Raw genomic sequence first — 15634 nt, forward strand, 5'->3', positions numbered from 1 at the left:
CCCCTCCCCGTTCACCAGACAGAAACGTAACGCTGGATTTCGCCGTTATTTTTAGCCGGCAACTCGGACTTTATTGATCACCGTACATCTCTTCTGGTTCTATTTAACGAACGTTCCGCGACGGATTAGCCGCGGACTCGATACTCGATTGCAATTATAAAGAACGCGGGAGAAAGATCGATATGATTCTAATAATACGCGTGTACGGATTGTGCATTCTCATGCGATCTCTCGTTGGCGTGCCGTCGCTTTTATCTGTCGCGAGCATCGGGGACTGCGGCGGCGGCAGCACCTTTCCCGTTCCTGCCGGGGACGAAAACTCCATTTTCTGGATTATCAAAGGTAATTCGAGGCGCGCGCTGATAACACACACACACACACACACAATGGCGCTCGCGTAAAATTCAACCGGCACGGCCAGCGCTCGGTTGCGCACGAGCGTCACGGGGGTGGGCCGGTGGGGTGTTTTGTAGTAAAGCTCCGTTGTGTGTGCACACACGTGCGCGGCGCGCACGCTACGTACGCTTCCGTCACGGTCGCACGCAAGTACGTACAATGACAAACATCATCGTCGCGGGAGTCACAGGGAGGGAGAGGGGGGAGAGCGAGAACGCGCGTCGTTACGATATCATCGATCCGGGCTCGCGCGACGACGCGCGCGTCGCGTCGCTCGGACTTTTTCTACGCGCCGCGGACGCGGGCTTCTCGCTTTCCTGTGCACGCGGCCCGCCGTTTAATTGCGTCCCGCGCGAAAACGACGAAATTACAGCCAACCGACACACCTTCGCCGTTCGAGGCGAATCGATACGGCGGCTGTACGCAGCCTCCGCGATCGCGTCCGTCACATCTGTGCATGCGGTGGCCGTCGCCGACGCCGACGCCACCACCTCCACCGGTCGCCGTCGGCGCGTCGCTACTCTCTTTCTTTCTTCCTTCCTTTCCACGGTTCCGCTCCTTTTTTCCGCCGCTGCGGCCTGGACTCTCTCTCTCTCTCTCTCTCTCTCTCTCTCTCTGCGTGGGAGCCTATGAATGGGGCGCGTCCCTGCGTGACGTCACTTGCGGCGCTGGTTCACGGGGGAGGGAGTGGGCTGCCGCGAAGGATGGGGGTGCGGAGGTGTCGGAGGAGTGGGTGGCTGGGAGGACGGCGAGACGTTGGGCGCCGTGCGGGGGGTACATGACGCAACATATTGATCTAAGTTTGGGTAGGGAGGGTGCGTGGTGGAGGAGGAGAAAGGGAAGAGAAGGAGGAGGAAGAGGAGGCAGAGAGAGAGGAGGGCGAGAGAACATGCGAGAAGACGCGCGGCGGGGGCGGAATAAAATACACGCCATCCGTCAAATCTACGCTCCGGCGGGATTTGTCAATGCGCGGACTTTTACTCGGGGTGTCACTCGTCGTCGTAGCCCGTGGAGTCGGTGCGGCGGGGAGACGGCTGACAGACACGAAGTCTTTGTCTGACGGCCACCGTTGTTGCTCTGCGCCGCGGTTACGTGGGATCGAGACAGCTGTGGCTGGCTGGCCGGATGGCTGTGGTAGCCGACGGCGAAGACGCGAGAGGAGGAGTAGTAGTAGTAGTAGTAATAGCAGTAGTACTAGGCGGCACGGGAAGGGGGAGGCGGTGAGGGCCGGGATCGCGAAGAAAGACGGAAAAGTAACAAGATCTGGGACGTCACACATATACACGCAAAACGTACAATGCAAAACGCGACTCCGAAGATCGAATTGTTAGGCGGAAGCGAGATCCTCAGGGAGCAACGTGTCGAGCCCGGAGACTTGTTTCCGCAGACGAGCTCCGCGCCGGGGGGGAGGGGAGGATTGTTACTTCGCGAGTTATTTACGGAACCCCGTTTATTCATGGACTCGCGAATTTTATTTATTACATTCGGCACGCGGACTCTCACGACCGTTTGCCAATGTGATACCGTAATCTGATCAACGCGAGCAATTAACACGTGAAATATAATCGCGGGCAATCCGTTTAAATTACCGTCTATCCCGCGAGGGTGAATCAATTTCCAACGAGGAGGGGGGCGAATCGTCGCGAGTCCTTCGCGAATTCTCCTGCTCTCCCGAAATGATTTCGAGCGCACGATAAAAACGTTCTCGAGGACTATGAGAATCCTCCTCGCAGATGATGCCGCGGCTGCAGTATATACCCGAGACGATATGGCAGTAAAAATGTCGATGCCTGGGATCCATTCACCGGTGTTTACGAGCCATTCCGCGAGCATTTTGTTTATCCGCGCGTCGAACGATAGCTCCTTCAAGTGTGTGTATATTCCCACGAATGCTGCATCATCGATAGATCGATAGTTCAATGTTTTCGGCCGGCTAGCCGCATCTAACTCTGTACTTCTCACGACTACTGATTAACGGACCAGAAAACGGGAACGCTGGATTCACCAATAACAATGAGAAACTCGCAGCTGGCACAGAATATAATTGTCAAATATTTTTCTATTCGATCTATTGAGAATCGAAGTCTCGAGATTTAATGGTGCGGCGCCCGCTGAACTGAGCATACAGAGGGCGCGCGCCGTTAACCGTACGGCCATCTTCGATCTTTTCACGTCGAGTAACCGCTACACACATCGATCGATGTTTCGCGTTTCATGCGTTCTTTGTCTGTTGAAAAAGAGCCTCGTGCGGAACTAAGTATCGGTGATGTCGAAAACAGAGATCTTTTTAGGCAGTAATCTCTTCGTTTCTCGGTACGTGCAGTCAAGTCGGCGTCTCTTAGGCAGGATTTTTACTTTTAAACAGCAGAGAACAGAAAGGCAGAAGTTAAATCGCGCTGATGGGAAAGCAGAAACTGTCAACCATCCCCTAACCAGCAATGCGACTTCTGATTAACTTCTGTCTCTCTGCTTTTCCGTCAAGCTTCTCCCTCGTGCACTTTGAAGTGCCTTTGATTCGTTCAAGCAGTAATAGAACCGATTAATAAATCCGACAATCGGGAATTAGAAATGCGATAGGAGGAAGAGACGGATAGTATGATGCTCCAAAGATATTCGCTCCAGATCGGCCGCGGCGAATACTCTACTGCCGCGTTACAGCGTAAACTGCAACGTGTCGGGGATCGTGGAATCGCCACGGAGTGGCTTCCCCCGTTGCTGTTTACCGGGAAGAATCGCACAATTTGGAAAATATACGGAGAACGTGACGCGAACGCGCGAGGGAGTGACTCGTCGACGACGACTTCTTCTTCGCTCGCGTCACTAGCGAGCCGCGCGGCGTCTTCGTTATCGATCAGCGAGCTACTCCAATCCCCCTCTGCCCTGGCTACCCCTAACCCCGCCGATTATAGGGACTCGCGCGAGCATTATTTCCCGTTTTACATACCGCAAAATCGTGTGCAATCGCGGACCTCTCACGTACATGCGCTCCAGCTCTACCCCTCTCCCACGAGGATCTCACGGCGTCTGTCATGCTACGTCGACGTTGCTCGCGTGACTCGCCGAATTGTTCTGACTTTCGATTAAATGACTATGCATTTCCTCATTTTGAGATTACCGGGTCTCTCCCGAACACGGAGGGGGCGGCGTAGTAGAACGAAACGCTGGGACAGATGAAAGAAGCTTACACGGGGAACGTTTCCTCCCTTCTTCTACTTTTTTCTTTTGTTTCTTTCTTTTTTTCCTCTTCTTAGGCGCAACGCGACAAACTTTCACGCTTGTTTTCCTTTTTTATTCCCGTGAAATGCCATTACTGCCGTGCACGCTCGTTTTAAGAGCACAATTCCACCACTTTGAGCATTTTAAACCCCGGGCGAACGCTTCCCTTAAACAGGAAGCGACGGTCGAATCTACCCGGGACGTCGAGAGAAACCTATCCGCGTCTCGCGAGCATTATTTCCGACACTTCACCATTCAGAACCGACTTCAAAGGAAACTTCTTACTTCTCAACGAATGTTTGCGCGAACTTTTCAGCCGTCTCGAGACAGTATCGACCATTTGGCATTTTGATATCATTCTCGTTCACACTTCCCCGAGTCGAGATTTTTATGCTACATTAACTCCGCATTAATTAATTTCGTCAAACGAATTACGCGATTAATATAAAAAGTTGTCCCGAGCTATATGTCGTGTTAAACGTAACATAAAAATCTGAGTGTGACTCTTAGTAAATTAAAACTCGTGTATAACGTAAATTTAAGAATAGATTTGATACAGTATATTTAAATAATTAAATTAAATATTTAAATTAAACAATTAGATTAAACATTAAATTCAACAATTAGAAAAAAATTGCATAGTTTACTTGATTGTGTCGTGATAATCAAGAAAGTCCACTTGAGTCATTATAAAAAACGTCCACATCACGATTATAGATTCCTCCACGAAGTTTTCACTGCCGCTCTTACGTAAATTTCGCGCGGTATACTCTTTTTCCCCGTGAATTTTCGAAGCAAGAGCGTACTTCTTCGCGGTGAACGCCTCGCGTGTCGGCGTTATCACAGGCAAATTGTAGGAGTCGCGTGTAAAGCGGTAACGAATACATCCGATTCTCTCGCGGCGCCTCGAGTGCGCACACACAACGCCGGACGAGGGTATTAACGATCGAAAGTTCGCTAAGAACCCCGGCACTTTGACTTACCGGGAGCATCTGTCGCTTCTCGAATCGCGCGGAGCGGCTGGGGAATACGACTGCTCTCGTTCTATATGTAGGACACCTGAAAACTCGGCCGGACAAAGTGTAAGCCCTTGATGCTAATATAGATCTATGCCTCTCCTATTGGCGGAAAGATGCAGGAGCGCAAAGGTCAAAGTTATTGAGTGTCTGTTAAATGGAGTAACTAGATAAAATTGCGTCTCCCGGCAAACTTTCCAAATCCTCGCGGTCTTCGTCTTCTTCTTCTCCCCCTTCTCTTCCTCCTCCTCCTCCTCGTCGTCGTCGTCGCTGCGCGCGCGAAGACACTTGGCGGAAGTTTCGCGAGTGAAGTTACGGTGTAACGCGCGACGTCGTTAAGAAGAATCGGCCGTTTTACGCGCTACTCACACCCATCTCCGTCGTTCACTATCGCCCGCGCTCTCTACATCCGTAGTGTGCCGGCAAATAAAGCACACTAGACGCGTGTTTGTTTGTTTGTTTGTTTATTAATTTCGTCCCGTCATTAGAGGGTCGCGTTCAAACAATGATACCGATAATTTACTGATAATTAATAGCGCAGCGAGCGGTAATGTGCTCGCAATCTGCGAGAGTGGCGCGGGTGGTAAGTGCCATTTGAAACTACGCCGATTCCGATGTATGTATGTGTGTGCGCGCACGCGCGCAAACTGATTCCTAAAACGAGAGCACTTTGTAATTGCGTCAGCTTGTTTCAAAGGCTCGGCTCGTCATTTACGAAAGCCTGGCTTGTGCACGTACTTCCCCACATGCCCAGTCCGTCCGTGTTATGCTTGTGCATGATTCCGCGAGGCTGGTCTTCCGAAGTGCCTTCGATACGACGCTTCGTCGTCGGGAGCCGCGAGCGCTTCGGTTTGAAGGGCGGTCTAAGCACCGATGTCACTCTGCACACAGACGATTGTTGTCCGACAACCAAAGCTGTTATGACAACCCTCGGCTGTTATTTCCGGCTCGCGGACTCTCCTGCCTGCTCTCTCTCTCTCTCTTTCGTCTCTCTTTCTCGTCCCTTTCTCTCTCTCTCTCTGTTCCTCTTCTTTTTCTTTTCGCGAACGTCTATTTTTTCTCATCCATCAGGTGGTCGCCGTGCGATAAAGAAAAGTCGATCCTTTTGTTCTGACAGTCTCATCGAACTATTTCCTTTAAGAAACAACGCTTTCCGAGAAAGTGGAAACTCTGTCAAACGGGGCCTCTCGGATTCAGTTGATTTAGTTTTAGCTTCGCTCCGAGCGATTGAGGAGGGAGGGATTTGAGGCTAGAGAAGGTGTTGCGTCGTTGCGAACATATTGACGATACATGATCATGCTGCTCTCAAAATTTCGGAGTCAGAGTCCATTGTGAACTCGCACGAAACGTTTACTCTGCGATTTCGAGTGGCGGCATTTTCATTATCGCTTCGAGAGACAATATTGTAAACTTTTCACACGTTTCGTATGAAATGCCACCTCAAAAAATTCGGAGAGTAGGGAGTCGCATTGATCGAAAATGTGATCAATTCAGTTATCTCATATGTAGTTTTTCTTCCAGTGTATTGATTTCGCGTTAAAACATACGTGTGTGAGAGAAAATATCCGTACAATAATATTACATATAGACAGTTTATTATAATAATTATATTCCATGAAATAATTCAACGGGAATCATCGGGCGATATCTTCGATCGATAATCGCCGGTGTTACGGTTACAAAAGTAACTCGGTGTTCGCGGCAGAATTTTCTCGCGGCTTTCGCGGTAGCCGACGTCACCGTCGAGGAATCGCGTGAATCACGCGGGGCGAATATTACGTGTCGCGCGCGTCGTCGGCGTCCGTAGTGCGACTTTATCGGATTGACTTGTGCGAGCTCTCGTATCGATCGTTCGCCGGTGCTCGGGGTATCATCGGGGGACGTCAACGCCGATGACGATGACGACGACGACGACGCCGGTTGTGTCGTTGTCATTGTCTGTTTCGGCGGCGTCCTCGTCGCCCGGACGACGAGGCTGCGTACACGCCGTCGTGATAAAGTAATCTGAATTAATTGGCCCCTAATTAATTAATGCAAATCGCGCCGGCGCGCGGCCGGCTCCGCCAAATTAATGACCATTTACGCCCGAACACGTAGCGCCGGACTCTCTCGAATCGTCGAGCAACTCAGCCGGCCCGAGACAGCTCGAGAATCTCTCCTCGTGTCTTTCCTTTTTCTTTTCTTCAAGCTACGAGATAGCGCACAATACACAGTGCATACACACATACAAAACGCCTTTGGAGAAAGGAGAAAGAGAGAGAGAGGAAGTGAGGTTACGGGGGAGAGCGAGGGAAGACCGCTGGAAAGGGGTTGAGCTCTTGACATATTGCTACCTAGGCAACTCAACCAAGTGCTCTCCAAGTTCTTCCTGGCCGCTCCGTCCCTCGCTCTCTGCCTTCTTCCTCCTCATTCTCATCCAGCCTTCCTCACAGCGGACTCTTTCTACGAGCTAGCTGTCAGTCCGCGACGTGGAATCGTCGTAGTCGCGAGTATCTCGATCAGTAGTTCGTTTTGAACAGGCATTCGTGGAATGTTCTCACGTCGATCATGCCTGATGCATCGAGAAAAATGTTCGAGATGGAGCCGCCTCGCGACCGCGATTTGAAACGACGGTAAGATAATAAGCTCGATTACTCACGTACTGTGTCATTCGTCTTCTCTTTCGTACTCTCCTCGGCGTTGTGTATACATATATATTTTTTGTTCTTCACTCTGAAATTTTCTCACCCCGTCACATCGAGTGTTGAAAGCACCGCGGCGATTCCTGCGAAAACGTTCAGCGGAACGTGCGCGGCGAGCTCAAGAAGTGTGTTCGAGGGCGCTTTCCGCGTCTTTTCGTGTCCTTGCGCGATGGTCGCAAATTGAGGAAAGACATTCATAAACGACCAATCAGGGGGTTTAAAGGGGTTTAGAGGGGACAGAGACGAATTCTTGTAGTTGGATCTCCATAGCCTTATTTGCATGTATATAACAACGAAGTGGCAAATACTCCTCTAAGATTAATAATGATCACTTACGAAGATCCAATTGTTGTAAGCACAACTTCTACCCTTCTCTTAAACTAACAAGTAATCCTAGGGTAGTAACCCTTAAACTAACAAGTAATCCTAGGGTAGTAACCCTCCCAAAAGGTACATTTCGATTTTTTTCAAATTTGGCACAAATGTAGAAGTACAAAAAATATTTAGGTCATATTTTTTCCTTTTGGCCCACTTTGAGTTTTACGGGCAGTTTATAGTTTTTTAATGTTCTCACACCTATCATCAACAAATACAGCAAAAATGCATAAGAAATAAAATTGAATACAAAATATAATTAAATAATTTTAACAAAATCGGAATAGCTGAGACACGAATCATTCTAAATTTCTTTAACCAAGATTCCAACCGAAATATTTTAAATCTGTGCTAAATTAGTCAAAAATGGTTCGAACCTCAGTCAAACTAAAAGAAAGAAAAATCCGGCAATTTTAATTAAAATTTTAATAAAATTGGCAGAACTGAGACACGAACCATTCGAAATTTCTTTAGTCGAGATTCCAACCGAAATATTTTAAATTTGTGCTAAATTAGTAAAAACGGTTCGAATCTCGGTTAAACCGAGAGAGAAATCCGACAATTTTGATTAAAATTTTAACAAAATCGGCAGCTAAAACATGAATCATTCTAAATTTCTTTAGGCAAGATTCCAGCCAAAATATTTCAAGTCTGTGCTAAATTAGTCAAAAATGGTCAAACCAAGAAATTATTTATATAAACAATTTTTTTCAACTTTTTACATGTTTTGTTTATGCATTAGACATTATATGTTAGGCATTTTATTATTTATACAAATAATTTTACACATTTGACTTCATATTTATAATCAGCAAACCAAAAACGCTTATATTTTGTACTCAATCTTATTTCTTATTCATTCTTGTTGCACTTGTTGATGATAGGCATGAAAACATTAAAAAACTATAAACTGCTCGCGAAACTCAAAATGGACCAAAATGAAAAATATGACTTAAATATTTGTTATATTTCTACAAATGTGCCAAATTAGAAAGAAATCGGAGTGTAATCTTTGGATAGATTTACTTGTAAGTCTGACCGGTGTTTATCAGCTGATCGTACACTTAACACCATACTTAAGATATTCTTAAGTATAATACTCGACTACAAGAATTCGTCTCTGTGCCCTCTAAACCGATAGCTGGTCGAAATTTACGGATGCCTTTCCTCAATCAGCGAAGACCAGGCACGTGATCGAATTGCCGCTCCCTTCCTCTGAAACTTTCAAGAAAAAGATGGACGTAGACCTCGGAAGTCACCTCGAGACAACGCGGCTAATTCTGATACAGTCAAAGTCATGACGAAGAAGAGCGCGGACATAACGAGACAGACTGACATAACCGAGCACCGACATAACCTCTATTGTCAAGTTTCGAAACTCTCGACGCCGCGTGGACTCTGAAGCGCTGAGTGCTGCACGCTGCTGTACAGCGGCGCTGGAGTAGGGAGGACGTGATCGAGAGACCGCGCGATCGAACGAACAGCTGACTGGCGCTGGAAAGCTGAGACTATGGGCCTGAGTACAAAGATTGTCGCAATCGTTTCCGACAGTGTCGTACGCGTAAGTCGGTGTCGGAAGTCAACGCACAAGGATTGACGTAGACGCATGCTGCATCAATTGTGTCGTCTAATCATATTTAATACAGCATACGTCTACGCCAATTCTTGTGCGTTGACTTCCGACACCGACTTACGTCTACGACACTGTCGGAAACGATTGCGACAATCATTGTGCTCACGCCCTTTCGCGCTTCTAACAGACGTGTGCACGTGCAGTGTAATATTGCGCGGGTATCACGAGAGATGAGGAAATATATGTGCTTTGGATGCGGAGGAATTAAATGTGTACATAATAATGTTCGAAAAAGTCTCCCAATGTTAATTAGCGTTTGAAACTTGTATTTTTGCGCGAGGAATTAATGCGCGATTGATGCCGTAACGCACTTCTCCTCGTAGGATGCAGACAGGGAGTGAATGCCTCGCGTTATTTGGAAAACTGTTGTCGATTCCAGACATGATTTGCTCAATGAAAACACGGCGGTGGCCAGCGAGAGCGTTATCGATGAGAGTTTGCATAGGCATTGTTTTGTAGTTTGCTACTAAACGCTCCATCCATCACCCGCTATCTTGATGAAATATTCTACTAGTTCCTATTCACGCGGCGCAAACTGCTTGATTCGAGCGGCAGTTCGCTAATTGTGAGAACCTCATTATAACCGATGCGCGACACTCGCGTCCGAGAGAGAACTCGCGTAGTCTTCGCACAATTCACCGAAAAATTCATCCCGTCTCTCTCCCCGTAATCGGCTCTCGCGACTCACGTAGCCGTCCCGTAGATGCGTCGATTTCGACGAGGAGCGTCCATAAAAAGGAGTCTTCTTTTCCGACGACGAGCTATACGCAAGATTGTCCTGATTGTCCACGTATAAATGTATCCTACCAGCAGATTCTTTTTGTTACGCTCGCGCCTCGTCTTCGGATCTCCTCGATTTAATTTAACATTACTCGAATCCGCGCGGATTTGCATAAGAATACAGCCGGAGGCGATGGCCCAGGTCCGCGGATGGAGATTTAATTAAAGAGGAATTTCTCTCTGTCCGTAAGACCGGCGAGATTTTAGAAGCGGAGCTTCTGGAGTGGTGTGATACACACGAACTCTCTAGATACAAGCGTCGCCTAAACCAGCCAGAAACTAGCCAGTTACCGGCTAGAAAGAGGTCGCTTTTTCTACTTGGGCGGAGATAGCCCGTGATATTTTTAACTCCGTTCACGGATCACGCGCAAAAACGATCGCGACGCAAACTCGAACGAGACACGTCGAAAGATACAAATACGCCGTCATAATCGCCGGTATCTTTCGCTTCTGTAATCAATCTCACGCCGCTTTATACATTCCAATTAGCTCGGTGACCGGCCGACTTCCTATAGGTAATTTCCTATTAATATCCTCGTCACTGGCCACACGCGCGGTGACCTGGATCGATGAGAGTTTCGAGATACTTTCCTCTTATAGACGCGAAATTTCTCGCGCGCTCCCTTTCTTCGATGTGCGTGTCTTAGCCGGTCGAGGGAGTATTTGATCGGCCGACGCAGCGCGTCGCTCTTCTCTGATTGCAGGTGATATGGGTGTGCATACTGTGCCGGAAGAAGCAGGAACTTCTTTCGAAGACCGGACAATGGATGACGAAGACTGGGCTCGGCGCCGCGGACAGCGCGATGCTGCGACAAATGCAGGAGGACATGCAGGTGGGTGGTCCTCAGGGACTCGCGGACCAAACTCAGGATAAAAGACCGAAACTCGAGAGGGCGCACAGCGCAGCTGAGAAAGAGAATTTGCCGTTGTTACAGAGAAGCGGAAACTGTCTGCTCAGGAGACAGTACTCCCAGCAGGAGCAGGTAACATTTCCTTCGCTCGCGTCCGATATCTCTTTGCGAGGAGTGCGCACTTTATTTATGAAAAGCAGTTACTTTCGAGCACGTACGACAGACGCGCAATATCGCTCTAAATTCGCGGATGTCTCGCGTTGGACGCGCGTCTTTCGTGTCTCCTTCTTCCCACGATTTGTTTCATTCATGAGCGGCATAAATAAATGGAGAGAAGGATCGCGTCCTCGATCCGGGGCTCGCGCCAGACGCTCACTGAATTTCGTCCTGCTGTTACAGATCACAGGTCGCCGCATGTCCACCAGCGACAGCGGGGTGGAGATGTCAGTTTCGCCTCACGCGAGAACTTTACCGACACCCCACGTGGTGGTCGGTTCTTACCCGGTGCAAACCCCGCGACACCCCGCAGCCTTCCCCGACGACGATCCCAATTTATACCGAGGCGAAATCGACGGTTTGATGCGGCAACATCCGCAGAACTATCAGAGGCAACGGCCGACCTATCCGGTGAGCAAGCCGACGAATCGATTCTTGTCGGAACGATAGAAATCAGTTGGCGTGTAATACGTTGGCGATCAAAATTTAATTCAACGGATCAAGTTCCCCGGCCCGTTACGAGACAGTCTACTCTTTGACCTTCTGAAATGTTGTGACTTTGCAAAATCGCACTATCTTTTTTTGCTCGTCGAGTTAGCTGACGATGATCGTTCTGAGCAAAAATACTCGAAAATCTATTTTTTGGGATAAAAACTTATTTTGAAAAAATAAATTTATTTATTTTACAGAAATAAATTTTACATATTACAGTAAAATTTTCGAGTATATCTTTTCTCTCATATCTTCCTCAGTGCGAAGATTATTTTCTATCTTTTCTTCATTTTTCTTGATTAGTCCCGAAGATCACGATAAGATCGCGATTCGATTCCAGTCGCGATGTCGTGATTGTTCACTTTTACAATTAACGGATGATTTTGTGCGACGCAGGATCAGGGCGCCGATCTCGGGATGGCTTACGGCCAAACGACGGTGGAATCCGCTCCCGTTCGAGCCGCGATGCAGCAGCACTCGATGCATCAGACACAAGGCGGACATCTCGCTCAACCTGCCTCGACGGTGGGCGTTCAGCAACAAAGGAGCTTCAGCAGCAGCGAAGAGGAACGGAGCACGCCGGAGTGCGCCAGCGACGAGCCGGACGAGTCGGAGAAGGGTAAGTGAATCCTCCAGCTCGATATTTATTTCTGGCTCTCTCGACGACTTATCGCTCGATACACCGATCAGGCAAACTCATATTTTATGCAATTAGCGAAATCAGTTAACGGGGCACTCGATGCTACTTTGCGATGTCGTGCAGACTCGATTTGCATTCATCCCCTGGAAGTCTCGTTTCAAGGAAGACTTCAGAGGAGGAACTCCTGCAAGTAGATTCTCATACGTATAATTGTTATAAAATTCAAAGCACACAGTCGGGCCTATTTGTGTCGCAAAGACAGCTGATACTGTACTAAAGATCGTTGGAAGCGATCAGTGAAAATTGTCGCGTCGCAGGACGCGCTAGTACGACAACACGGCGGCCTAAATTATACCCTAAAATTACACCCCGTTCGATCCTTCTTATTCATCCGCCACATTGACTTACCGGCTGATTGACGACGTAGCGGACGTCTCGACAGTTGGACTGTTGCACAAAGTCTGCGTTGCATATTTCGTAAACGCCTTTATCGGCGCATCAGGGCGGCCGAATCGCCGCCAAACTGACTCCGGAGCACGACAGGGGCGTCGAGCCGATCGAGAGCCGGTCGGCTTTGCCCTTGAAAGTCGTGGCATGAGGAAAGCGTAGTCTTTCCATGTCAATAGATATCTGGTTTACGAGGAACACACGCGTAATCCGTGTACCCACGGTACTTAGGCAGACGGGGCGATTAAGGAGAGTGTAATCGATCGATCCAATGCTCGTGTTTGTTCACAACAACAACGTGCGTGCACAGAAACATCGCACACTGGAAGGAAAATATCTAAAAAACAACAAATATCTCTTTGATGAGTACCAATAACGCGTTCACTTAAATCTAAATTTCTTCATTTAAACAGAATACAGAATTTCATGAAAAGCTAAGATTTTCCCAAAGTTTCGGGAGAATACATATTTTTTATATGAAAAATTTTTTATATTAGTAAAATAAGTGGTAGTAAGTAAATATGTCATCAGTACCCATCAAACAAATATTTACAGTTTCTTAGATATTTTTTCTCTCGATAATATAATTATACGCGTTGCCTTAATCGAGTAAAATTTCCATTCGGCAAGAGTACACTCGAGATACACGGCCGTGGAAAAAGCTGACGCAATCGGGTCGGAGAATCGGTTCCGCAAATTCAATTAATCTTGCGAATTTCACGAACGGCTGTTCGTTCTCGCGGACGGATGGCTCGCGACGACCGATGTTCGTTCCCCGTGTGTGACCGGCTCGGCCCGAAAAATCCGGGGAAGAGGGCGGCGGAAGAACCGTGTGTGTGTATGCATGCGGCTCACGGCTGATTAGACGCGGGATCGGCGAACTGTGAACCGTACTCATCCAGGTGCGCGCACCTGTGGGCTGTGCAGCTCTCGCGGCACGTACAGGAATAACTTAGACTCTCTGCCTGCCTCCTCTGGCGCGCCACTTTTTCCATCGATGAAGGTCGCGAAGGAGCGCTAACGGAGTCAAGCTTCTCGCATGTCGCGAAAAGCGACACGAGGGACCACCCCCGCGCGAATTTCGCGACGTCGCGCGGCTCCTGACATCGTCGCGTCGATAATAAACACGACGAGGTATACACGGGAAAAGGGGATATTGGCAACGAGTGTGTGGTAGCTGAATCTCGTTATAAAGGCCATTTTATAATTGCGTAAACGTGGTCGTAAGTGGTTATAAGTGATCCAATCAGAATAAAGCAATCAGTGAATAAAATACTCTGATTGATTGGCTCTTACGTTTATGACCGCGCATTCGCAATTATAGAATGGCTTTAGCATATTGATACTCTCCAAAATGCGATCAGTATATTCTTCATTGAAATGCTGCACTTACTGATGGTTCAGTTAAAAGTGTACAGTCTCTTTCCAAGAAACAGGTGACAGTAGTGATTGTTTCTATTATCAGGCCAGTTTGCAAAAACAAAGTGTCCTTGCATCGCAAGGAAGCCGGCGATTCTATCGCCAAAAACGCAACAAATTGAATTCGGCGTGTGACGAATTTGTATAGATCTCGCAAGTGAAATCTTTATTACTTAATATTATTTCGGTAACGGTCTTGTCGGCTTTAATATTGCGACTAACATTCATCTCAATTTGCGCAGGTCTTTTACTAATTGTAATACGTTCGTGTCGTAAACCTTGAATTTATTATCACTGAAGAGGATTCATGGTTGAGCCGAAACGTATGATTGTTTTATATTGATTATTCATGTTCAATAAATATTACACGATTTCCTAACACAAGGAAGGTTTTTACCCATATAGTATATAGCACTATTAGTCCTGTGCTTGAACTCGAATTGCCCTTTTTCCTATTTTTTGATTGATATCTTCGTTTGCGAGTTCTTATTTCTTTCTCTAAAAATGAAATCTTTACATTGATCAAATCCAGTGAGGCACAAGAAGAGGCAGTAAAGTGGGAGCGTTTTCACTGGAAATCAATCAATACTCTGATTGCCGATGAAATATTCCCTATATTGATTTAATTAAAGACATTTTCGCCGATTCACTTTGAGAGAATACCTAAGAGTATAACTACTAGTAGACATATGTTTGACTATGAAAGCAGTAGCAACATATAGCAGCAAAAGTTTCAGTTACAGCAACAAATACACTTTCAGCAGAACAGCTGCGGCAGCAAGCTTTTTCCATGTAGACCTCGCGCGACGAAAACGAACGACACAGCCCCTCATCTCCGGAAATCAGAGAGCCGCGGAGACGCATGGAGGACACGTATGGATCGAGCGATTAATCGCGGTTTAGCGCGAGACGTTATAGCCCGCGGCCAGCTGTTGCAACGCGTCACGCGCCAATTACGCACGCGACACTGACGGGCGCGAAATTCGTCGAGCTAAGCGGCGATCGAGAATCGCGACGAACAGCAGCACGGTCGCGTTTAATAATTTCCACGCGGGCGCATTGTGCGACAAACGGTGGGAACGCACGTGAAATGTCACGTTATATAACTTGATACGCGCGTATCGATCTCGTAATGACCCGGCCGGCGCGCGGCCGGCTCTTGCCAGTTTTCGCGATCCAACGAGCCGCGATACGAGCCGTCGGGACGATATCGATCGGCCGATTGCGACACACACACCTTGCGTCCGTCCACCTTCGATCGCCGTCCGAGATAGATGGCCCCGTGGCCATCGTTAAATCCGCGATCGGCGCGCAACCCCCCGCGATCGTGTATTGCGCCGTATCGCCCGGTATCCTGCGGGAATTCTCAGGTTCTGCCCTCCCGGTCTCGCCGTTGCATTGATCCTTGGCGTCCTCTCGCCCCTCGCACGCCCTTCCTGCCTTCTCTCGCCCCGTTTGCCCCCCCCCCCCCC

General features: G+C 48.0%; 1 protein-coding gene across 19 annotated transcripts in view; it reads left to right on the forward strand.

The window, feature by feature from the left end:
- Positions 1-15634, forward strand: part of LOC116850969 (regulating synaptic membrane exocytosis protein 2-like) — an 89754-nt gene that overhangs the window by 14370 nt on the left and 59750 nt on the right. For 17 of the 19 annotated variants that reach the window (XM_032829898.1, XM_032829972.1, XM_032829877.1 and 14 more), the window contains 3 exons: positions 10802-11080; positions 11348-11575; positions 12053-12275. In XM_032829898.1, coding sequence (XP_032685789.1) covers positions 10802-11080; positions 11348-11575; positions 12053-12275 — 730 coding nt within the window. Of the gene's footprint in view, positions 1-6670; positions 7241-10801; positions 11081-11347; positions 11576-12052; positions 12276-15634 lie in introns of those variants that run through there. The other 2 variants (XM_032829998.1, XM_032829981.1) reach the window with 2 other exon arrangements.

This window comes from Odontomachus brunneus, unplaced genomic scaffold, assembly GCF_010583005.1.
Source record: "Odontomachus brunneus isolate Ranch 3 - 2012 unplaced genomic scaffold, Obru_v1 Obru_scaffold_006, whole genome shotgun sequence".
NCBI classification, from domain to species: domain Eukaryota; kingdom Metazoa; phylum Arthropoda; class Insecta; order Hymenoptera; family Formicidae; genus Odontomachus; species Odontomachus brunneus.